General features: G+C 49.1%; 7 protein-coding genes across 7 annotated transcripts; 3 read left to right on the plus strand and 4 right to left on the minus strand.

Annotated features, from left to right (window-relative positions):
• The first annotated feature begins 726 nt into the window (after positions 1-726).
• Positions 727-2,323, plus strand: P174DRAFT_514130 (uncharacterized protein). Its single transcript, XM_024832058.1, has 3 exons — positions 727-1,326; positions 1,438-1,908; positions 1,955-2,323. The coding sequence occupies exons 1-3, from the start codon at positions 1,063-1,065 to the stop codon at positions 2,279-2,281; spliced, it is 1,062 nt and encodes a 353-aa protein (XP_024680288.1). The 5' UTR covers positions 727-1,062; the 3' UTR covers positions 2,282-2,323.
• Positions 2,324-2,795: 472 nt separating this feature from the next.
• P174DRAFT_373752 (60S ribosomal eL37 domain-containing protein) lies at positions 2,796-3,604 on the minus strand (the record flags this gene model as incomplete). The annotated part of the gene is made up of 4 exons (XM_024822528.1): positions 2,796-2,935; positions 3,066-3,137; positions 3,274-3,434; positions 3,516-3,604. Coding segments are annotated over 4 exons (462 nt in total), but the record flags the coding sequence as incomplete, so codon positions are not given.
• Positions 3,605-3,835: 231 nt separating this feature from the next.
• slu7 (mRNA splicing protein SLU7) lies at positions 3,836-5,635 on the minus strand. The gene has a single exon (XM_024827889.1). It carries the CDS (start codon positions 5,482-5,484, stop codon positions 4,057-4,059), a length of 1,428 nt encoding a protein of 475 aa, XP_024680290.1. The 5' UTR covers positions 5,485-5,635; the 3' UTR covers positions 3,836-4,056.
• Positions 5,636-5,781: 146 nt separating this feature from the next.
• P174DRAFT_452977 (DNA-directed DNA polymerase zeta catalytic subunit REV3) lies at positions 5,782-11,055 on the plus strand (the record flags this gene model as incomplete). The annotated part of the gene is made up of 3 exons (XM_024829123.1): positions 5,782-6,144; positions 6,195-10,328; positions 10,385-11,055. Exons 1-3 carry the CDS (start codon positions 5,910-5,912, stop codon positions 11,053-11,055), a joined length of 5,040 nt encoding a protein of 1,679 aa, XP_024680291.1. The 5' UTR covers positions 5,782-5,909.
• A 354-nt stretch (positions 11,056-11,409) lies between these two features.
• On the minus strand, positions 11,410-15,994 carry P174DRAFT_452978 (RNA dependent RNA polymerase; the record flags this gene model as incomplete). The annotated part of the gene is made up of 5 exons (XM_024829124.1): positions 11,410-13,302; positions 13,383-14,847; positions 14,919-15,384; positions 15,449-15,605; positions 15,657-15,994. 5 exons carry the CDS (start codon positions 15,992-15,994, stop codon positions 11,550-11,552), a joined length of 4,179 nt encoding a protein of 1,392 aa, XP_024680292.1. The 3' UTR covers positions 11,410-11,549.
• A 4,171-nt stretch (positions 15,995-20,165) lies between these two features.
• Positions 20,166-20,764, minus strand: P174DRAFT_422858 (uncharacterized protein; the record flags this gene model as incomplete). The annotated part of the gene is made up of 4 exons (XM_024825084.1): positions 20,166-20,249; positions 20,335-20,429; positions 20,480-20,627; positions 20,690-20,764. The coding sequence occupies 4 exons, from the start codon at positions 20,762-20,764 to the stop codon at positions 20,166-20,168; spliced, it is 402 nt and encodes a 133-aa protein (XP_024680293.1).
• A 732-nt stretch (positions 20,765-21,496) lies between these two features.
• On the plus strand, positions 21,497-23,423 carry P174DRAFT_374972 (FAD-binding oxidoreductase; the record flags this gene model as incomplete). Its single annotated transcript, XM_024822604.1, has 4 exons — positions 21,497-21,835; positions 21,908-22,961; positions 23,009-23,190; positions 23,247-23,423. 4 exons carry the CDS (start codon positions 21,497-21,499, stop codon positions 23,421-23,423), a joined length of 1,752 nt encoding a protein of 583 aa, XP_024680294.1.
• Positions 23,424-23,521: the final 98 nt, after the last annotated feature.

The raw sequence follows: 23,521 nt of genomic DNA on the forward strand, positions 1-23,521 counted from the left end.
GCCAACTCACGATCGGCATATGAACAGTATACGATCCACGCTTCAGGGACCGGACAACCAGAAGTCACAGATTGATGCAGTTTCCAAACCCATGAGAAGGTCAGACGAGATCCTTCATTCGACTTGGTATTTGAGACTTAGACTATTGGATTCCGACTCGAGACATTCCCGTTTTGTGCTGGATGAGAAGAAAGTCGTGTGGGGAAGTGGCAGTCAGTCAGGTGATGGGCGCAAAATTTTGTCGAATAACAACGGTCCATTTTGTTGTCCTCAGGCACATCTGGCAATTTGGGTTGATTGGGGATCAGTAAGTCTTATCGAAGAATTACAAATGACTTGGTATTCTTTATGATATGCTACAGCTCTATCATTCGGGCTCCTTGGTAATGCCGTTTCTGAAAGGGCCTGGTTATTTCCACGATTGTTGAATGGACCAGGCTTGTGTTGTAGTATGCTTCGGCTCGAAGAAGTTGCAGTTACACCTGCAGCGTAACTCCAGCATTGTTGAATCCAGAGCAATTGAAAGGATATTTCGATAGAATGAGAGTTATTGAGTACCTTTATCGAGCCTGACCCTCGCTGCATATTCTCAGCAGCTTACGAGCGAATCACATTATCAACTTCGATGCGTCTAAGCAATTTAACGAAGTATATTTATTGCAACTCTCCGCGCAAATCACATGTCTCTTTCCATGCCGTATGGTCTCTTCCGTACCACCAGGACGAGCTTTCAATACGAGCTTATTGCAATTACTAGAAGTTAGAGCAAGGAGATATCTGAGATAAAAAGCCTGCAGAACGTCTAGATTCGCTCGAGCGCAGCATTGGAATCGCATGATATTCATACCAGCTGCCTGAGGCAAGAGACAGGCTTGGCATCGACGCGGATATCGACCAATCAGTCATATTTGCTATACAACGTCATCTCCCCGATAGTAACAATATCGAAATAAATTCCCGCACAATTACGGTACTCTCAGATAGGGATCATCTGGGACTTACGAATACCAATTTTGATTGCGCTCACGGGTGCAACACCCCGGAGAAAATTGTCGCTTGATCATGCCCTCCCAACCGGCAGTACCACCCCTCTTAACGCCATATGTAACGTCCCTCCCTCACTCCTCACTCACCGTCTTGTCCTCAGTACTAGACGCAACGGGCAATTGGCTTGTCCTGCGATTCCTCTATGCTGCACTAAGCGCGCCGTCCAACTCCCACGTCGCGTTCGGTAGCGATGGCGTTGATGGGCGGGAAAAGCGCAAAGTCGTGCTTGTAAGTTTTTTGCGGGGTTGGGAATTTTGGAGGACAGAAGCAAAGAGACTCGTAAGTTTGCTCCTCCTGCTCAAATTTTTCCTAGCTCAAAATGTAGCCGCCGTCTATCTATTAATTTTCATTTCCTGCATTTTCAATCGGATAACAGACTGACACTCCTAGGGTTTGGATCTTGCGCGCCTGACTGACAAGGGCCAATTCGCCTTTGTTGATGGACTCTCGGAACTCTTTTACGCACCTTCGGCGCCCCAAAGATCACCAGCGCCACCCTCTTCGCCATCTGCCATTCCTCCAAGGACTGTCCTCCCTCTACGCACATCCCCAGGCGCTGTGCCGGGACGAGCTCCGCAACCTCTGCCGCGACCGAGCCCCACGGTCCCGAGTACAGCATCGACGGAGAATGGACGTACGAAACGACTACATTTCTCCGGCAGCGGGTTCGCGGCCCTTGACACCCTCGAGAATGACATCGCGAATGTGATCGAGCAGCTCCAAACCTCGAAAGACGGAGATGAAGGGGAACCCGAAGTACTATTGGTCATTGACCAACCGGACATGCTACTGGCCGCTACGGGGCCGAACAAGGGTATAGGCGCTACGGAACTGGGGGAATGGGTCATGGGACTACAAGAGGTACGATCATCAAGGGAGAGCCAATTACTATGCTGACCGAGTGTAGCATGCTTATGCGACGATCCTGACGCTTTCCGCCGATTCGCCGTTAATACACAATGCATCAACGTCCGCCTCGCAATCGGCGACGCCATTGGAGATGGAGCATGCCGCATTTGCCATTGGATCGGCTCATCGGGCGGAGATGGTCATGCAACTGCGCAGTTTGGAAACGGGTGCGGCCAGGGACGTCAGTGGAGTGCTGAGGATAAGCAAAGGAGGCGCCTGGGGTAGAGGTGCAAAGACAGGTGCTGAGGGGGATTGGGAAGAGAAAGAAGTGCTGTACTTCATTCAAAGAGACGGAGGTGTCAGGATCTTCGGAAGAGGAGAATAAAAGTGTTGCCTCAGTTGTTGATGGGAGGATTGTCTCTTCCGGAAACCAGGCGTTTTGAGGCGCGGAGGATAAAATCAAACCAATGCGACGGCTGGTACGAAATCGTCATTTGAAGTGTTTGGTCGTTCTGTAGATGTAAAAGGCCTGTACAATGCGTGAAAACGGGTAAATTCAGTAAGTCAGATCGTAGCATTGGGATGATATCACAACACTGTATCTGCCACGCGGGATATTCGCCAGCCATGAACAAGGAAAAGAAATCCACGCGTGCTTTCCCTTGCAAAAATCCCTCGAATTTTTGTTCGGTCTTCCATTTGTCGTCAAATTTGTGCCCATTTATTCTTTTAGTCTAGAACATGATTGCTATGACGGCAAAGAGAAGACCCGTCCCAACACCAACTCCATGGGAAAGTGTCATTTTCGCCTTGCATTGAAACCGGTCACTTCGAATGCCAGGCCATTCATACCAGCCCTCTCCAGCCTCCGAGAACGAAAACGCGACGTCGAATTTGATTTAGTGGTTCTCGGGACCACGGGCGCCCTTGGGAGTGCCGACCTGGAAGCCGTTCTTGAAGCGACGGTGGACATCCTTGAGGTGGCTCATTCTGCCGGTGCCGGTGGTCTTTCTTCTCTTGGCCTTCTCGCTCCAGTTGTCTGTTGTTAAAGAAAAATCCGTAAGCCAACATTCCAAAACTCGAATCACACAGCCGTGCTTGACAGGGTTCCATTGTCGACCAAGCACGGGTTCAAACAAGAGAGTTAACGAGAATCGGGGAGTCCGTACACTTGCGAACCTTAGCGGAGGGATAACCGCAGTTGGCACAGGTCGACTTCTGGATGTGGAAGGAACGGCGGCCTGCAAATCGAAAATCACAAGCTGTTAGCCCATCTGAATGCTACCGTTTTCCTCCGGAAATATCCCAACACCATCTCCCATGTAGAGATCCGCATGCATCTTCCGCCGGAACAATCTCGAAAGGTGAAATACTGACCACAACGCCGGCAGAGGGTGTGAGACTTGTTGTGGCGCTTGCCGAAGCTGGAGGTACCCTTCGCTGTAATCGTTGTCAGTCTGCTAGAATCTTTCGACGAGAAAGGCCATCGGCGCTCGGTGAAATGTCGAATGTGCACGTACTCATCTTGAATTAAGGAACTGCGGAATTGGCGCCAAATTAGTACAATATGTCGCTTGAAAAATGAAAAAAAGGGGTACGGCAACACATGGAATAGCAACTTACCTGGCGATTCCGTTGAAGGGCTGGTTGTCGTTGTCGTCGTCGCTGGGCGTATCGAAAGTTGCGCTGAGATCTGGGGCGGGTGTCGCTAAGCGAGTTGTGGTATCCAGGGCTTGTGCCCTCGTCCCGTGATTCCAGAATCTCCGACGAACTCGAGGTCACCTGACGTCGGAACTGCACATCAACGCCACTATATATAAACTAGCCCACTTCAGGATTAGCCTGGTTTGACTGGCCATCTCATGCTTTTACTATTCCTTAACTACTCTAGAAGAGGTAGTGTACATAGAATTGCAATGTTCCAAAGGCTTCAGTCGCCTCCAAAAGCCGGGCGAACTAGCATTTGCTCATCTGACTGTTCGTATATCTCACTAATGTGATAAATTGCATGATGATAGTTATAGATACAGCGAACATTCTCCTGAATACAACTTAATTGGGTATTGAGTAAACGAAGATCAGACCCAAAACGCCCTTCTGGTGATGCAAAAATGGCATATGCGACAATCATAATTTGAAGCCTAACGTAAGGAGTCTCAATCATTCTTTTCCGATGAACGAAGCCATTGGATCGTCAGCGGCGAGACGGCTTCGTTTGTACGACTCCAACTCTTCCTCACTAACACCAGATTTCATCTCCATCATTGTTCTCTTCTTAGTGTTAGGCTCGGTGTCCGCTTTTCGCTGACTGCGATCGGTCGAATCCTCGGCTTCAAGGATGTTGTTTGTCTCGTCCTTAGCCGGAGCGGAGGTTTGGTCCCTCGTCTCTGGCCCAGGCAGCAAACCCATGGACCTCATTTCTGCTTCCTCGAATGCTTTCTTACCGTCTTCACCGGTACAATAGCTATTTTTCACCGTTGAAAAACAGCAAGCGTAGCCCCACTGGAAGTTATGCCACCAGCTTCCAAATACTGTAGTGTGGTTGTTCACCAATACATCTTCTGAATATTTGGACTTGACTGCGTTCTTCGGCGCACCCTTGATTGCGCCAGTCTCGTCATATTCGACGAATCTTTCGTTTTCAATGACCATAGTTTCCCGGAGGGGCGTAGGTTTGAGATGCTCCTCGCCACCGTATTTCTCCAGTAGTGCCTTCCGTTGAGCCTGACGCTTCGCCTCACTCTCGGCCTGCTCTTTCTTTCGTAGGATTTCACCAGATGTGGGGTTGGCTTGAAGATGGATCTTTCTATCTCCACGTTCTTGCGACTCCCAAGCATACTTTTGAGCTCTCTCAAATTCTGCAGCGTCCCCAGACGCGCGAACGAAATTCTCCTCGGCAACAAGCGCTGCAGCTTGATCATCCTGCGCACCCATATCGACCATTCGCCGTGTTTTAGGATCGTACTTGGCCGAGTCGAGGTCAAGGTTGAGCAGGTACTTTGCAGTATCTTCTCGAATACGTAGATTGCGAGTCGCAGTGCTTTGTTGTCGTCCCATGTCTGATTCTTCAGCGTACCGGGCTTCCTCTATAGCAGCTTCCTCATCGTCCAATTCGCCATCCATAATCTTTGTTCCGTCTTGACCTCCCGGTTTACTGCGTTTCAGCTTTTCGAGCTCCTCATATTCCTCAATAACCTGACGGTATTCGCTGGGATCGTAGCCATTCCATCGGTCTCTCTTAGCGTCCCATCCCAGTTCGACGTTCTGTACAACCTCATCGGCCTGTATATCTTTACCAGTCCATTTAGCACCGAGCTTTCGGGGCCTGCTTAGACACTCTTTCGCTTTGTGGGTCATGGCACCGCAATTCTCGCAAGCGCCTTTGCGATATTTGGTGGCTGCTGGGCCAGCGCGCTTCCCACGATCGTACCATTTCGATTGATCTGTAGCTTGTTTTTGGAGACGTTGATGTTCGAGATAATCATTAGCAGTCGACTCATCATCGATGTAGAACGGTTTCTTCGCGATAAAAGACGGGATATATTCGTTGCGCTCTTTTGACGCCACATCAGCTGGTTTTCGCGACATCGTGTGAATAGTGGCAAAGGAGGTTAGAAAATAATAAAGTTGGAGCCGGAGTAATGAGCCTGATCGTGATGTCCAATTTAACAGAGGTCGAAATGGATAGTCGCGCCCTCCACTTTCGCGCTTAGACAGTTGAATCTGAGCCTGTCTCCGGAGTACCAAGGATTGATTCATTCGTTCCTTCATGATCGGCGATAACATCGGTAGCTATCACGTGACTGGGCGTTCCTTGGGGCGCGTACCTCTACTCTGTACATATGTTGATTACGTTACACGTCATGTTCTGAATTCTAAGTCTCATTGAACGACAAAGATCATCCAAAGGATTCCTGGTTATGCCGCTAATTTTGTGATCGCAAATGATATGATCCTGGATTTGCTTCCGCGCGCTATGTCGCAGACGGCTCTGGCTGTATTGAAACCACTCGATGGAACCCTTTCAGGTGCGCCTGAACTGCGTGGATCATTATCAGGCGACCCCGTCAGAATTTGATCCTCCTCTTCCCTACAGGGATGGAGCCGCGGGAAAATATGATAGATCGAAAGTACCTGTGATCAGAATATTCGGCGCCACAGAAACTGGCCAAAAGGTTTGCGTCCACGTACACGGCGCATTTCCTTATCTATACATTGAATACGATGGGCCTCTAGACCCCGAACAAGGTGAGTTCAAAGCGCGCTGCACTACGAGTCTTTTTCTCATCCGACCGCAGTTCGCTCCGCAATCAGGAGTCTCCATCTCTCCATAGACCATGCACTGGCGTTGAACTATCGTCGCAATGCGTACGATAAGAAGACTGCGTTTGTCGCCCATATTACCCTTGTTAAAGGAGTTCCGTTCTACGGCTACCATGTGGGTTATCGCTTCTTCTTCAAAATCTACTTGCTTGACCCTGTTTACACGACCCGATTAGCGGATCTTCTGCTTCAAGGCGCCGTGTTGAAGCGCCCTTTACAGCCATATGAAAGCCACCTGCAGTATGTCCCGCAATGGATGTGCGACTATAATTTGTACGGCTGTGCCTACATGAAGTGCAGCAAAGTTAAATTTCGGTCGCCTATTCCGGAGTACTATGAGCTTTCGAATCTGTCCCATCGGTGGCATGACCAGTCAATCCAGCCTGATTATGTTTCCGATGCAACACTTCTTCCAAAGCAGAGCCATTGTCCCCTGGAAGCGGATGTCTGCGTACATGATATTCTGAACCGCGTCGACATAAAGGAAAGACCTCTCCATCAGGATTTCACCGAAATGCTGAAGCCAATCGCTCAGAATGAACGACTGGTTCCCAGTATGGCGGGTCTCTGGCAAGATGAGACTCGTAGGCGCAAGCAACGCATGGGCCTCGTTGACCCCGGCAGTAGCCCCTTCGGTCCTGAGGAATTGATGTCGTTCTCAGCTGATCCCAGGAACCATTCTGAGGGTGGCTGGATTCATGAAGATGAATTTCGGCAATTGATGTCGCAAATCATTGAGGAAGAGCGCAAGCAAATTAATGGAGATGTGACTTTAGATAGATTCTTGCAGAAGGAACCTCTTGAGAAGAAGGTCAAGACAGCCTTGGAGAGTGTCGAGGACTTTTTCCCAGATAAGATTGAGCTCACTCAGATGGAAATGCGGCAGTCTCTGATCGCAGGCGATGGAGACGGAGAAGCTCAGGTCAATGAGAATGCGGCCTTGTCTGCTGAGGCAGACATTGACTTGTACTCGTCAGAAGATTATTACATCTCCAATCCTTTATCGGACGATCATGGAGCTATTGAAGAGGTTGTTGCCGGCATCGATGACGGCACCGGAGATAGAATATTTGATTTGACATTGCAGAGCTTCGGACCACATTCTGCTGCAGCGGATGACGTTATGCTGGCTGAATCATCGGATCTTTCACTTCACGACGGGAAATTGCAGGAAAATGATCAGAAGCACATTCACAGTGGCAACGCTTTTCATGATGACACTGCGAATTCAAGAAGGAATCCTATCCGATCACACCAGGACATACTTGACTCTGGTGTTCCGCGGAAGAAACTGAGATTCTTCGATGACAATGCATCTCACTCGCCGGATAACAACGTCCTTCAGCAAGCTGCTGACATTCACACTGTGAGGGAAGGCCCTAAAGCTGCATACATTGCCTGCGACAGTACTTCATCTACACCAACTAAGAGGGTTTTTTCTCAGGCGACACCGCCAGCTTCCCAGGACGCTCATTTGAATAAAAGCGGACAAGGTGGAAGACTTCACTTCCCCGTTGTCAAAGATCCAAACGACCCTATGACAGTTATGCGTTTCAGCCAGGACCGCTCTCCAAAGGCAATTACGGGAATTGACAACCAGACTGTCTCTCAGCCTTCCGCCAGTGCTGAGAAAAGTACCAGCGGGAGTGAGCCTACTTCGCAGTCACAACCATCCTCGTCTGGCTCAGAGCCAAACATTTCAAATGCTCATGTGTCAGATCTGGCGCCGAAGATTTATGATGCATTCAATATCTCCGAAGGCGTCAGGGTTTGTTGCTGGCGGTACGCCTGCCCCAACGCCAGTGAAGTTTCGGCAAAACTTGCAGACCACGGTTATCCGTCTGTTATCTACCAGAAAGCATTCTATAGTGACGACCAAGATGTCCCTGATCGACCACGAGATTATGCGGGTCGAGTATCTCGACTAGAGGGAAGCAGCATACATTATCTGCCTGATTTTGATCCTTCCGGACGGTCGCCTGCTATGCTCGGTGAACACGCTTCGATGTCGAGGGACCGATACCAACAGGAACAAATAGACCAGCATTTAAGGGAAGCCTGCACCTCTAGAGTATGGGAGTTTGCTCCCGTACCGCCAAGCCGTGCAGAAGTCCTGGAATGGTTCGACAAAGAACAATCCCGGTGCCAAACGCAGCCGAAAGCAGCTAAAGAGCCAGAGTCCGAGCCACAATTGAAGCCCAACGTTCAGTCGCAGATAGAGGGACCTACGCAAAAGAACGATTACGGTTTTAAGTATTCTCAGAAAGGGAAATCTACGAGCGTCGAGCATCAGACCCAGTATATGAGCTCTATGAGCCTAGAAGTACATGTGAACACTCGGGGTGTACTCCTACCGAATCCAGAGGAGGATGAAATATCCTGCATCTTCTGGTGTATACAATCGGACGACCAGGATATCGACGTCAATGGCAACCTTCCAGGAGTTCATGTGGGAATGATTGCTCAAGGGAGTGGTGATGGGCCAACGTCAAAGTTGTCGAAGGCTTTGCGTATCGAACTGGAACGTGAACCGACGGAACTCGATTTGATCAATAGATTGGTCGATATTGTTCGCTATCATGATCCTGACATTATCACCGGCTACGAAGTCCATAACGGCTCCTGGGGGTATTTAATTGAGAGGGCAAGAAAGAAATATGACTTCGACATAGGCGATGAACTATCCCGAGTGAGATCACAAGCGCATGGAAGATTTGGCAAAGATGCTGACAGATGGGGCTTTAATCATACGTCTTCGATCCGGATCACCGGTCGACACATGATTAACATCTGGCGAGCTATGAGGAGTGAGCTGAATCTGCTACAGTATACTATGGAAAATGTGGTGTTCCATTTACTGCACCGTAGAATCCCGCACTATTCGTATCGGGACCTCACCGCATGGTATCAGAGCGGAAAGCCCAGGGATCTGCTCAAGGTGGTCGAGTATTTCCTCTCGCGCGTACAAATGAATCTCGAAATCCTGGAGTCGAACGAACTGATTCCGAGGACCAGCGAGCAGGCACGACTCCTGGGGATTGACTTTTTCTCGGTCTTCTCAAGAGGTTCACAATTCAAAGTGGAATCTCTGATGTTTCGAATCGCAAAACCAGAGAATTACCTACTCGTTTCTCCGAGCAGGAAACAAGTCGGTCAGCAGAATGCTCTTGAATGTCTTCCGTTGGTGATGGAGCCTCAGAGTGACTTCTATACAAGTCCTCTTCTTGTTTTGGATTTCCAATCATTGTATCCCAGCATCATGATTGCGTACAACTATTGCTATTCCACATTTCTCGGAAGGGCCCGCCTTTGGAGAGGCCACAACAAGATGGGATTCATGGACTACAAAAGACAGCCGCGAGTATTGGAGTTGCTCAAGGACAAGATAAACATTGCACCGAATGGCATGATGTACGCAAAGCCGGAAGTACGGCAATCGCTCCTCGCAAGGATGCTTGCTGAGATATTGGAGACTCGGGTCATGGTTAAGACCGGCATGAAGATGGACAAGGATGACAAAGTGTTGCAGCGTCTTCTCAACAACAGACAACTTGCTCTTAAGCTGATTGCAAACGTCACATATGGCTACACATCGGCGTCGTTCTCCGGCCGAATGCCTTGCTCGGAGATTGCGGATAGCATTGTTCAATCGGGAAGGGAAACGCTGGAAAAAGCGATTGCCCTCATTCATTCTGTGGAAAAGTGGGGCGCCGAGGTAGTTTACGGGGATACAGACAGTCTTTTTGTATATCTCAAAGGACGGACACGCGATGAAGCTTTCGATATTGGAGAAGAGATCGCCAAAGCAGTCACTGACATCAATCCGCATCCTATCAAGCTCAAATTCGAGAAGGTTTACCATCCATGCGTGCTCCTCGCCAAGAAACGCTATGTTGGCTTCAGATATGAGAATAGGAATCAGAAAGAACCCGAATTCGATGCAAAGGGCATCGAGACTGTGAGGCGCGATGGTACCCCAGCGGAACAAAAGATAGAAGAGAAGGCACTGAAGCTCCTCTTCAGGACTGCGGACTTGTCTCAGGTCAAACGCTACTTTCAAAAGCAATGTGCGAAGATCATGCAAGGGAGAGTTTCGATCCAGGATTTCTGTTTCGCGAAAGAAGTCAGACTCGGTACCTACAGCGAAAGGGGCTTACTCCCCCAGGCGCCATGATCAGCACCAAAAAAATGGTTGAAGATCCCCGCTCAGAACCGCAATATGGAGAGCGAGTTCCCTATGTCGTAGTTACCGGAGCTCCAGGATCAAGATTGGTTGACCGCTGTGTCGCCCCTGAAACGCTTCTCCACGACGCCGAGCTAGAGCTTGACGCCGAATACTACATCAACAAGAACATCATCCCGCCACTGGAGCGGATCTTCAACCTTGTGGGAGCAAACGTCCGCCAATGGTACGAGGAAATGCCCAAGTTCCAGCGAATCCGCCGCGTCGAAGGAGCAGCATCCGCCGCCGGAAAAGATGCCAGGGGGAAGACACTCGAATCCTACATGAAATCATCATCGTGTATCGTTTGCAGATCCAAACTCGATGACACTGGTATCCCAGTGTGCTCCGACTGCTTGCAGCAACCGCACATCTCGCTATTGTCCCTCGTTTCGCGCCAGCAGCAGGCCGAAAAGAGGGTCTCTGACCTCCATCGCGTCTGTCAATCCTGCATGGGTGTCCCCTTTGGTGATGATGTGATATGTGATAGTAAAGACTGCCCTGTGTTTTATTCGCGGACTCGACACTTGGCGAGTTGGAAGCATACAAAAGCCACATTGGAGCCTATTATCAAACTTTTGGAGAACCAAAGCGAGAGCGCCTTGGAATGGTAGATTTGTTATCAAGGGATCTTGGATTTAATTTGTTGTGTAACAATGGGTTCAGGTAAAGGGAGTTGGGCGAGTCAACTTCTCATTTTGTTAAGTTGTGGCGTTTCGGCATTAGGAGGCGCATTGGGGCCGATGCTGGCCATGGGTATGATACTTGCATTGCGTAACATATATGAGGCAGTTAGACCTTTCTCCCTTGGTCACCATGATTATGTCTACTTTTATGAACTCAGTCTGGGAAGGTCTCATAGATTCATGAATCAAATGATGTTGTCCTAAAGTACTGAGTCGTGATTGCACGAAGAACCACAAGCTAGAACAACGCTTTGAGAGCAAGTCGACGAAGAAGCCTAATCTAAGCAGAAAACGCTGGCACTATAGGAGCTGATTGATGGCAACAAAGTAAGTAGTATCTCGACGATGAGGCCCGGAGAGCGGACCAAAGCGTCTAGGCTAAGTGACACCAAAATTGCTCGCGGACGGGCCTCACGGTCGTACTAACTGTCCAATATCTGGTAGAGCATGTCGAGCGCAGATGGCTTGACGTCGTCGTCTTCCTCCACGATGTCAATGCATCTGCCCTTGATGCTCGTGCTGCCGCTGACCGCGCTCGTCTGTCTCTCCGAATCAGTTTCCGCTCCCTTAACCTCAGCGGGATTGTTGAGTGCCGGGTTGTCATTGAGTTCCAACAAGCTGGAGGCATCCGTGGCTGGCGCACTCGAATGCAACTGGTCGGAGGGAAGGGGGAAGCCGAGTTCTACAAGCCCGAAATCAAGCAGCTGGTCGAGAGATAGGATGCTCTCGCGTCTATTCTGAGTTGCGGATATCTCTGCCTCTCTACTTGGCTGTGATGACCGTCTGGGTTCCTGATCGCCCTCGAAGAGACCAAAGGGATCCTCGTAGATGCTCTTGAGAGAGTCTTGCGTGCGCTCGGTCCCGTTGCGGTTTTCTTCGTGGACAGAAACGACTTGACCAGGGACAGGATCGAGAGGATCCACGCTTGCGGTTGTAAGTGCGCGCACAGTGGGTGCTGGATCTGACTGAGGTTCTTCATAGTGACCTAAGGCAATCTTACCCAGGATATTGTGCAGAATCCAAGGGAAGCTGATAAAAGGCAGCTGATCGAGTTTAGGTGTCGGCTTACGGAAAAGCTTTCCGTCGGGAGGATTTTCAGCGCGATACTTTTCAAGCGCAGAAGTCATTTCCTCGTGGGTGACACGATACATTGCAACTGCCAGAGGAGCAAGCAGCTCAAAGCTGCGACCGCCGACTTTCCCATAGCACTTCTTCCGGTACATGTCGCGGAGGGACGATGATATCAGTCCCAACTCTTCATGAAACTTGTAGTCCTTGCTCATATTGCTGTGACTTAGCACAAAGGTAGACCAAACCTCGAACTCCGTTTTGATCTCATGCTGCGCCATGATACGATGCATGGCTGCGTCGTAGTCAGCCTTGAGGTCCCGAGCAAATTGCATAAGATCATCGCTGACTCCCAGGCTGCATGCCAAGATTCGTTCGTCAAAGGGCATTTCAAGGCTAGGAACAAAGTCGATACGCTCCACGGCGTCGTAGAGTTGCCCGAGGATCTTATTGGACTTATAGATCCTTTCCTTTGGCTTGTGCTTCTTCTCCATGAAGTGAGGCCACATCTTTGGCTGAAGGTTGCGTGTCATGTTCGCTGGCTTGCCCGTTTTGTTGTAGTCGACCGCGTCGGAGTGAAGCTGGGCTAGTCGTATGCACTTTTCTTCGTTGACACCGTCCTCGAGACGATCTGCCCAGGCAAGATGAGCGTGGGCGATCCTAGGAAGGAAATCGTTCTTCATGTATAAGACGAAGAAAGAGGTGATGTGGTTCACCGTGACATCCTGATCGAGATCTTGGGCTTTGTCGCTTGTGTACTTCATAGGCTTGCGGAACCAATCTTCGGGAACAAGATCTTGATCCCAAATCACAAGGTAATCATCCCCGTCTAGATCTCCACCGGAGCACATGCTGGGAATGTCTCTATCCCCGATCTGTGGGAAGACGACGACATCCTTCAAATGACTCAATTGAGGAACATTGACGGCTCTAACTACCCGGATGTCACCAGGATGTAGAGACGGGTTGCGAGCAAGGATACAGACTCCCTCAATGACTTCGCACTTCCCAGTGTCAGGGCGATGAACCTGGACGAAGATCTCGGGTAACGCGGCTAGCTTCTCTTCATCAGATGCGCCCTTGGCAGGGACCCTTTCAGAGTAGCCCCTGAGAATACCAGTCTCATCCATGCATCCAAGCAAGTTCGCCCCTTCTCGATCACAATTTTTGCTTTCTCCTTCAAATACTTGAGATGCCAGGCCTTCCAGAGCCTCATTGTGGACGTGACGAACGGTTCTCTGGAACTCCTAAATCCATCGAGGACCATCTGACTGACAACAAGTGTCATCTGATTGGGGTCCACATACTTCTTCAACCAGCACAGAGCCTGAGAATCGCTCTCCATTGCTTCGTTCAGACTATGTAGCATTGCTCTGAGCTTCTCATGAAAGATTCGATCCTGAATGCCTAGAGAGGAAAGAACGATAATCAACTGTCGATTCAGAGTTGCCATGGAGAACTGAGACCAGCGGATAATCTCCAAGCCGTTGTGAACCGCTGCAAATTTGTATTGACTCTTGCGGATGTGCACCTCTTGACGTTGGGCCTCGGGAGAAACTGTTAGCATTCCTTTGCAGCCTCCCAGACGAAACTGGAACGCCGACGGTGGGTCGTCACTTGGTGTTTTGATCTTGAGCTCTGAAGTTGCCATCTGCGCCAGGAACTTTGAAATTCGTCCCACACCGTCTGAAAAGGTGTATCCGTTTCGGACAACGTCATCTATCAAACGGATCTGTACCGGGCAGCCAGCTATAGCTCGGGTGGTTGAGAAGCACTGCCCCAGCCTTGCAGCATGCTTAGCAACGTTGCGTATGTCGTTGAATGTGCCCATCCAGGCTCGGATATTCGCAGCCGTCAAGTTGGGCAGAGGAGCAAAGAAATATGCTCCATGCTCTCGAAACTGCGAGTTACCGAAAGCCAGAAACTCATAGCGCCTGTCGCCAATTACGATACCATTCGCCAATGCTCTCTTAATGCGAGTAAACACCTCGTCCATTGTGTTGTCAACGGTTGAATTGATGCGGCCGAGTAGCTTTTCGTCCGTGAATCGAACACGAAGAAAGCGATCAGCGTACTCGATATAATACCGGATCACACGATTCGAGATATCAACAGCTGGAGTATTATAGTAGATTGTGGTAGGTGTAATTCTGGCTGAGCGCATGTAGCAACAGTAAGAGGGTATCTTAGCCCGAGTTGAACCTTTGACGAACTTGAGATCGAAGATTTTCATCGGGTCATGATAGACTTCTTTCTTGGTAGCCACATATTCCAGAAGCTTAACCGCTTCGGATTCCCCTAGCTCGAGCAATTTGACCGCGAATTCGCGGGTCATGGTAAACTCAGAAAGGTAATTGTGGGATAGACAGACCTCGAGCTGGTACCGCACAGGGAAAGGCAGATGAACATAAGATTCGTCTCCTAATTCTTCCACGGAAGATACTATCTTCTTGGAGGCTTGTAAGTCTGCGAAGTCAATCCATCTCCAAATTGGTGGAGGTCTTTCCTGCATCTGGTCCAATACTGAGAACCGGGTAGTATTCTCAATGGCGATATTGTAGTCTTTCAACATGTTGCAGAACAATTCAAATCTTTCCTCATCCTTCTTGCTGAGAGTTTCGGGATATGTTATTCTGAACGTGTTCCAGCGGCCTAGGGTAAAGTCGTTAGTTTCGAATGGAAGGAGGAGGAAGTAAAAATGGAAGTCAAACACAAAGACGTACCAATATCGATCACTGGTTTCGACCGCTTTAAGCTCACGGGTAGAGTAGATAGCTCGTCTGGGTTGTGCACCACGGAAGTCTGCCGATACCAAGAATCTGATTCTCTCCAAGATATGTCATCATTGAAAGTGACCCAGGTTTCTTGAATACGTCGATGATAGATGGCAGGCGAATCCAAGAATGTCAGATGTGAGACTTTACCCGATTTCCGGTCCTGCATTTGGTACATGTTCACGAGTTGCACGAATGGAATCCTGAGGCGATACTGGTTGTAAGTCTCGCCTGTTGAAGCTGATTTTGGCTTGTTGTTGAAGATGGGCAACTGGAAGTGAACGAAGAGGTCTCTACGCTTCAGGTCAATGACCAAAAGAGCCCGCTCATTTCTTGCATTTCCGACGGTACGCATTGGAAGCATGGATGTCTCGCTGACGAGAACGCCTATGTCCATTGATGCTATAGGTAGTTTCTGTATCGCCCATGAGGAATCAGCGTTGAAAGCTCGAACAGTAAGGAAAGGTGCTTAGACCCACCATCTCAGCAGGATACATCGTATTAGGACGAACAGGACTTTGAATCTGAACATCTGGCCGCTTGGGGCCGAGGCTAATTGAGACGAATGCGGTCTTCCCATCTGAGAGTGTGATGGGATACGTTCCATGGCACCAGAAATCTTTCTGAGGGGGTGGTCTACTGAACCGGTTAGGCCAATGTATGGAATGGAGAGGTGAGTCTGCTGACTTGAAGCGAATCTTTCCCCTGGATTCTCTATTTCCATGAAAGTCTTCAAAGATGTCTATCGAAAACACATGTCCCTCTTTGCTGAACGCTTGCCAAAGACAGTATGTGTCCGCTTCCCTCGGTATGTTGAAGACGTTCACAGCCACCGACTCCCACAGTCTCCACGGACACAAAATTGTGGATGGGTGCTGTAGAACCTGCGGTATCTGTTGCCATTGATTCCGTTGTGGGTTCGCAGGAGGGACAGGCTGCTGTGAACGCGAGGGCTGTCTTGAGGGCTGCAAAGGACGCTTCCGCTCGCGCAGAAGCGTACTTCTAGGTCGCGAACCGTGAGTCATTGCTGTAGTTTTTGCTCTTGTGGTAAATGGTAACGGAGAAGGTGAGGAAGACGACGATGATTGCGATAATGTTGAAGAAGATGGGCAAGAGGGAGGAGAGGGAGGAGAGAAGAAGAGGGAAGATGAGAGTGAGATGACAGGGGAAGGCAGCAGTGAGTGTAGTGAATGTGAATTAGCTCTGACTCTCCGGTGAGGGACCTGAGGCACATGGTCCCGATGTGTTGCAGATCGAGTAGGACGTTTTGAAAACCAGGAATGACCATGAGCCCTCGCCTGATAGTTTCGAGAAACCCTTCTTCTGCCTACACCGCCCTGTCGATGAACGAGACTCAATTCACTATCTTCATCGCTGAAGCTAGACAAAGTTGATCCCTTCTCTGTTGTGGGGTGTTCTTTTTCGATCAATCCAGTTTCCCTCTCTGACTGGTAGTTCAATTGCTGCGCACTCCGAGCTATCCTTCCATCTATGTGTCTCTCCATCTTGCAGAAGGGAAAGAACGTCGTGATCTCCCTTCCAATGAGAGAGCTTCCAGATGACGGGGCTGGTGAGTCTATTCTTGAAGAAGCTGTTGTCAATCAGCAAAGTATTCAAACCCGAAGGAAGCCACAGCGTTGGAACAATCGAGAGGCTTCTGCGTCTCAAGAACCTGAGCGCAGCTCTTCAAAGAGGACTGTTTATTCAAAGGATGAAATTAGGGCATGGAGGCTTCTGGGAGACATACCAGTGAGCTGTTATACCTTGAACACGCAATTTTGTATGCCTGATAAATGGTTCTAACACCGCAGTTTTTAGGAAGATTATCTTATAAAAGGATATAAAGAGGTGGAAGGATGAGCGATAGAGTAGGGTTTTATACTGTCTATCGGAACGGATAAAAGAGGCTGGAACAAAGCATGCACGAGAGCAGACGCTAAAAGTGATACAGCTCGCTTAACGTCTGTACGTGAATGTTCCAGAGGTGGAGCATCAAAGATGTCTCTGTTTCTTCCTGCCATTGAAACCTTGCGTCTTTGTCTCCAATTCACGCAATATGCCAGCCAGCTGAGAAGGTATTCGAGGTTATATAGGGTACAATGTCCCGAGATCAATCTACATAGTAGTCGATGCCATTCTGTCGACTGTTGTTTGAGTTCTTCCCTTGAAATCTGCTCCGCATTATTGTTGAGGCCGCAGTGAGGGTATATGATCATTCGCCTCGGAAAGGGCAGTGCTAGTGAAAATGAAGTCCTTCGAAAACTCCAGGTCCATGTCGAGGTCAATGTCGTGGAAGTGGTTTTCGTCCCAGTTAGGCCCGTTTTGAGTCCCTTGCAGTGAAGCATTCGGAGTACACTGTGAAGCGTCACTTCGCTGCGAGTTTGTCTGCCTATTCCGGTTTGCTTCTCCAAGGGCTTGTCTGGTACGACGTGGCCACGCCTGGCTTTGAGCAGGCGACTCTCCCAGATCTTGGTCCGCAGCAGTGGTCCTGAATCTCTTAGGGCTACGTCCCGACTGCGGTGTGGGAGAAGCGAAGGAATCACCAAGCATATTCTCGGACTGGCTTTGTGTGTCTTCATCCCGTTGGGGCGTTTGCTGTCGTATTGTGGCGACTTCCGATGGTCCCAGGGTTGACCTGGAGCGCTGCTGTTTGCTTGCCGCCTTTGGCTCTTTTGATCCAGGCTTGAAGCCCATCACACTCATCAGACGACCAATATGTTGCTGGGCTTCGGAAAATTCGCGTGCTTTGACTGCCCGTTCTTCGCGTAGTTGTTGCACCTGCAGAGATTGGTGAGTCTGTGTCTCCAAAAATTAAAAATATCAAAGTTCCTAGCTGTACCTTTCTCCCAAGATGCTGAACTCGTTTTTCTTTTGCTTGCAATTCTTTTGTGGCGTTGGAAGCGGCTACATGCATGGCGGCTTGCAGAGCCTTCATTTCTTCTTTGTTCTCAGTGTACTATGCGCCTGAGTCAGAAGATTTTACTTTTGTTTTTGACCACGTTGTCTCACCATCACAGTTATTTCCGAGATCTGCGACTCATATTGCTTTTTGAGTGTGCTAACTTCAGTTCTGCGCGTTTCCTCGGCATTTCGAAGCGCGGCTTTGAGTTCCTGAACCTGAGCAGACTCTTCATCCAACTGTGAGAGATATCAGCACAAAGCATTCCTTATTGCAGGAAAAGTAGGAAGTTTTGTACCTTCTTTTGTAAGGCTTCCATGTTCGAGTTCATGTGTCCTTCATCTGCCTGTAGTCTGCTTATTTCTTCATCCTTCTGTGCAAGGAGAAGCTTGCCGTGTTCAACGCATTCTTCTAGCCTTACTATGTCCTGTTTGAGGGCAGTTGTGCGCTCCAAAGCAGTGCCTTTCTCCTTGGAGACAGTATCCAGTGTTTGGCGCAAGGCGTCATTATCTTCCTGCAAATTCCGTGTTTCCTCCTGAAGCTCTTCGATCTGATCATCTTTCTCGGTGATTGAAGCAAGGAGATCTAGTTCCCTTGTTCGAGCTTTTTCTCTTTCACTGTTGGTGGCTTCTTGGGAGTTGCGACGCTGATCTTCCAGCTCCCTTCGCGCAGTATCAAGGCTTGCTGATAATTCCTCAACGCGGGCAGAAGTTGACCGAGCATGCTTTTCCAGATGGGAAATTTCTTGCTGCAGCTCAGATATTGTGCTAGAAGCTTGCTGTAGTTGCAGTTCTAGCTTGCTGTTCTGTTGCTGAAGTTGTTCAGCCTGGACACCAATCTGATCACGCTCATCTTCAACTGCTCGGAGTGGTGCTTCAATTGCAGTGCAACGCTGTTCGAGGTCGAAGCAGACCTCCTCCATTTTCCGAATTAAATTGTCATGGGTCATGCGCGAACTGAGCATCAGAGTCTCTGCTATCCCAGTCCTCCAATCGTCTCTCGAAGTGGGACCTCGTTTTGGGAGTCCAGCTAACGGAAATTTGACTCGTAAATCCCATGGCTTGAATTCGGAGAAGCTACAGTTGTTTTTTGGGACCAATGTTTTTGCCTTCAGTAAACAATTTGTCAAATTGCTGGTTCCATTCGGGTTGCTGGCTTCAGAAACCATTGCGCCCAACAGTGACATATGAGAAGTAAACACGATTAAGTCAAACAATAACTCATTCGCAGAGTTGCAAGACGAGGAATAGCAGAGATTAGCACCCTCGCATTGCGAATGACTTGGTTTCTCAGGAAAGTTTTCAGTTAATTCGTTCAAGGTCCGGTTGATCTCTCTTAAATCGTACGTCGCCATGGCCGAATTTAAGATTCGGGGTCCCACGCTCTGAAGTCCAAGGAGTACCGACCTGGATAACTCGATTAACTCGGTATCTGCATTATGGTTATCGCAGTGTGTTTTCAATGCTGTGAATATGTGATTCATGAGATCACAGATCGCAGGCTTTCCCGAAAGAATCTAAAAATAATCAGTACGCTTCTAGACCTAAGCGACGAGTAACTTACAGCATTTGCCTTCACCAAACGTGGAATCAGATATTGGGGTACAGCTTCATGAGATTGTCTTTCTTGAGTAAGAAGGCCTTGCAAAGCAAGTCGAGGTATTTCAGGTGACAACGCGCTGTCTGGTAGAAGTGAGGTAAGGAATGTCAGGCCCTATGGATGTTAACAGTCCGCTCAGCCGTCTCATAGGCGGACGCATCATACCATCATTTGCACTTGCCAGTCAATACCATTCCTGTTGGCTTTCTCGCAAAGCTTGGCAATTTTGGGAGCGTTGTTCGCAATCCAGCAGTCCTTCTGGCCCTGCTCTACGCTGTCACAAATCTCGATTGCTAATCGGATGCTCTCGGCTGCCTTCCTCGGTGGCAGATTGTCGCAACTAGCGGAGGATGCGAGGATCACGCGCAGGACAACGAGGTCCAGAGTTTTTAAACCGCGCTTCTGACCGAAAAAATGCTTGACATTCTGCAGCCAAGATGGAAATTGTGGTCCGTGTTCTCTTTCAGCATTAGTGTCCCAAGAAGATGAAATTCGTGCAAAGGTAGCGAGACAGAGGAGATTGCCCATGTGATCGTCGAGATTCCGTAGTGTCTTAGTGAGCTCTACCTGAAGGCTCGACATTGTCTCCGGAGATATCTCAAGTAACACTTTGGGGACTGTTTGCAGGCCAGTCATGATTTGATAAAGTGGGAATATGGTTTCTGAGCATGGATTCTCTCCCATTGCGTTTATCAACCTCACGATGAACGCCGCCAGACGAGCTGGAGCAATGAAGTTCGGGGAAGAGGAGTAGAAAGAACAGCAGTGCAGAGAGCCATCCACTATCATCATCAGTTCATGCGTATTGGCATCGAGACAGACATTGAAGTATTGTATTTAGCAATTCCCAAGGGTGAATGAACGAACCTCAGACTCATCACTTTCCAGGGCCTTCTCCAGGAACTGGTCAAGTACAACGGGATAACGCTCTAGCAGAGCATCGGAAAAAGCCGAGACTGATGCTAGGAGACGTAAGTCTAAATCCTTGATCGACAGCACATCGAACACTCACCGAAAGCATTCAGTAACGGCAGAGCGAAACGAGACCGAGACAGCCCGTCGAAAAGCACATCGACCAAAGCTCCAACTTGGCATGGTTTACGAGTAGCCCAGGCATTAACCAACCCATTGGAGTCATTCTGAATAATATCATGAAGGCCCTATCATCGTATGTCAGCTATCATTTTCTTTATATTTGTTATCAAGCGGGGTACAAATTTACTTGGAGCGAGGGTGCATATGGAGCCGTAATCAAGCGCTCCACTTCGTGCACAAGGAGTGATAGCTTGTCCGGCATGATTTCATCTAGACTGGGCCATAAGACGAGAATACCGTTCCTTAAATACTGATACTCTGTGCAATGGAATCGTGAAGCCTTTCAACAGTGGTACAGTCTTAATTCTCCATGAGATGCAGGTGTATGTAAAGTTTAGCGTTGCCGCGTTACCCCATCAACGGGCGCCCATCATCTCTTGACCTCATGGGAAAGACTCAATCTACAATGACCTCGGAAAAATAAAGTCAACAAATGATGTCCGTCCCAATTCCTCTATATGACTATTAAGCATGCAATTCGAACTGGCAACTTGATCCTTGCCATTTCTCCCATCGTCGCGGCGCAGGTCGGCATTAATTCCGCTCTTCGGATTTGAAGCCGATCTGGGGCAGAACCGCGGCAAAGAAGATTGACTCCAAATGCGGTCATTTAGCGTGGGGGAGACGATCATAGGGCCTATGAAGGCCCTTGATAATAAGGTGCACTGACTCTGGACTTTTCCCGCACTCTTGTTTGTCCTTTCGTGGGATATTATTCGGCCGAATACCGACCAGCTCCTCATACCTGTGTTCAATGGCGTCGATGCTTATAAAGTGCGGCTGCAAGATGCACGATTACCGAAGAACCACAACGAACAACTTGGCCTAATAACAATCCTTCTCCCACTTGCTTCGGTGTACATCTTCCCCAGTCAATTATTCTCCCATGACTTGAAGAAGTTTCATGATCAGGTAATTCCTTCAACTTCCCTTCATGTCAGCCGTACGAGGCCATCTTCTTTCTCGGGGTTTCCCCGCATATCCCCGCGGCCTTCTTCGACAAACCAAAACTCCCCAGCCACAAGTTTTGTCATTCAGAGCTACTCGGTATAACAGCTCCAACAGCTCTAGGGGTATTCCTAAAAGCCAGAGGAATTTTGCTGGATCAAATTCCCCCGCTCAAGTGGCCCCTGGCTTCTGGACGTCTGGCAAGGCGCTCCTTGCCTGTGTCTTGGCTGCTAGCATTGGCTACGCATATGCTGCCACTGGTCGGCCGTCGCAGTTGGAGAGTTCAAAAAAGCCACAATATGGAACGGCAAAGGATTTCGAAAAGGTGAGAAATTCGCAATCAATTGCTCGGTGGTGCCAAGCATATGATGCTGATTCTGGCCACAACGATGCCTAGGCGATTGCTGAATTGCGGATCACACTCGGCGATGATGCTATCAGTACGGATGAGGATGAACTTCAACAGCATGGATACTCAGAATGGTCTTCCGTGAACGCAGATCGTCTTCCGGTCGCCGTTGCTTACCCAACGTGCACAGAAGATGTGGTGAAGATCGCCAAAGTTTGCCACAAATACAGGATGCCAATGGTTCCTTACTCGGGCGGTTCAAGTCTCGAGGCAAATTTCTCAGCTCCTTACGGCGGGTTGACCATTGATTTTGCCATGATGAACAAGATACTTGAAATTCACGAAGATGATATGGATATCGTCGTCCAGCCATCTATCCAATGGATGGAATTGAATGAAAAAATCAAGGACACCGGTCTCTTCTTTCCAGTCGATCCTGGTCCGTCCGCAATGATCGGTGGCATGATTGGGACCAACTGCAGCGGGACAAATGCAGTGCGCTATGGGACAATGAAGGACTGGGTAATCAACCTGACGGTCGTCCTGGCAGACGGCCGGGTAATGAAGACTAGGAGACGCCCCCGAAAGACCTCCGCTGGCTATAACTTGACAGGAATGTTTGTAGGCTCCGAGGGTACTTTGGGTATTGTCACCGAAGCAACTCTCAAGCTGGCTCCGATTCCAGAACAGACTCGGGTTGGAGTTGTTGCGTTCCCCACAATTCGGGATGCCGCGTCGACTGCCATGCAGCTTATACGAAAAGGAATCCCAGTACAGTGCATGGAAATTCTGGACGATGTCCAGATGGATGTCATCAACCGTGCTGGTGGTACCGGCCGGACTTGGAAGACTTTACCGACCCTTTTTTTCAAGTTCTCGGGAACTAAAGCTGGAGTTTCTGACAGTATCAATCTGACGAGAGAGCTGGCCAAGAGCAACAATGCAGCATCATTCGAGTTTGCCCGAGACGACCGAGAGGCACACGATCTTTGGTCGGCGCGAAAGCAGTCGTTATGGAGCATGATGTCCTTGCGGAAGGAAGGTTCGGAAGTGTGGTCAACAGATGTTGCCGTTCCGATCTCCAGGCTACCTGATATTATAGGTAGGACTCAAGCTAGACTACCTTCGAACTTGCGCTGACTTGAATAGAAATCTCAAAGAAGGAGCTCGACAACCTGGGGTTGTTCGCCAGTATCTTGGGTCATATCGGAGACGGAAACTTCCATTCGAGTATAATGTACGACAGAAAGGATGCCGACCAAATGGAGCGGGTTGAGAAGGTCGTCAACGATATGGTCGACCGCGCCCTAGAGATGGAAGGATCTTGCACCGTTAGTATAACCAAGCTCCTGAATGTATTAGCAAAGAAGCTAACTTCGAACGGCAGGGCGAACACGGCGTGGGGCTGGGCAAGAAGGCATCTTTGAAAAAAGAGCTTGGCCCGGCTACTCTTGATGTTATGCGTAGCATCAAGAAAGCCCTTGATCCTCACTGGTTGTTAAACCCTGGTAAGATCTTCGACTATGAAAGCGAGGCATCAACATGGAGTAGAGTAAGGGAATAATAAGTACCCTTCAAGACCTCTTCAGATGAACTTCTTGCCTCGGCGGCCATGCATTCGAGACGAGTTATACCATAGCCCGTGCATATTATTGGCTGAGA

The sequence above is a fragment of the Aspergillus novofumigatus genome, assembly GCF_002847465.1.
Source record: "Aspergillus novofumigatus IBT 16806 chromosome Unknown P174scaffold_6, whole genome shotgun sequence".
NCBI lineage: Eukaryota > Fungi > Ascomycota > Eurotiomycetes > Eurotiales > Aspergillaceae > Aspergillus > Aspergillus novofumigatus.

Excerpts from the sequence above, each read along its gene's own strand:
- slu7 (XM_024827889.1), bottom strand. The coding sequence starts at position 5,484 with ATGTCGCGAAAACCAGCTGATGTGGCGTCAAAAGAGCGCAACGAATAT.
- P174DRAFT_514130 (XM_024832058.1), top strand. The coding sequence starts at position 1,063 with ATGCCCTCCCAACCGGCAGTACCACCCCTCTTAACGCCATATGTAACG. Across the intron at positions 1,327-1,437 it reads GGACAGAAGCAAAGAGACTC|GGTTTGGATCTTGCGCGCCT; the intron begins GTAAGTTTGCTC and ends TGACACTCCTAG. Across the intron at positions 1,909-1,954 it reads GGGTCATGGGACTACAAGAG|CATGCTTATGCGACGATCCT; the intron begins GTACGATCATCA and ends GACCGAGTGTAG.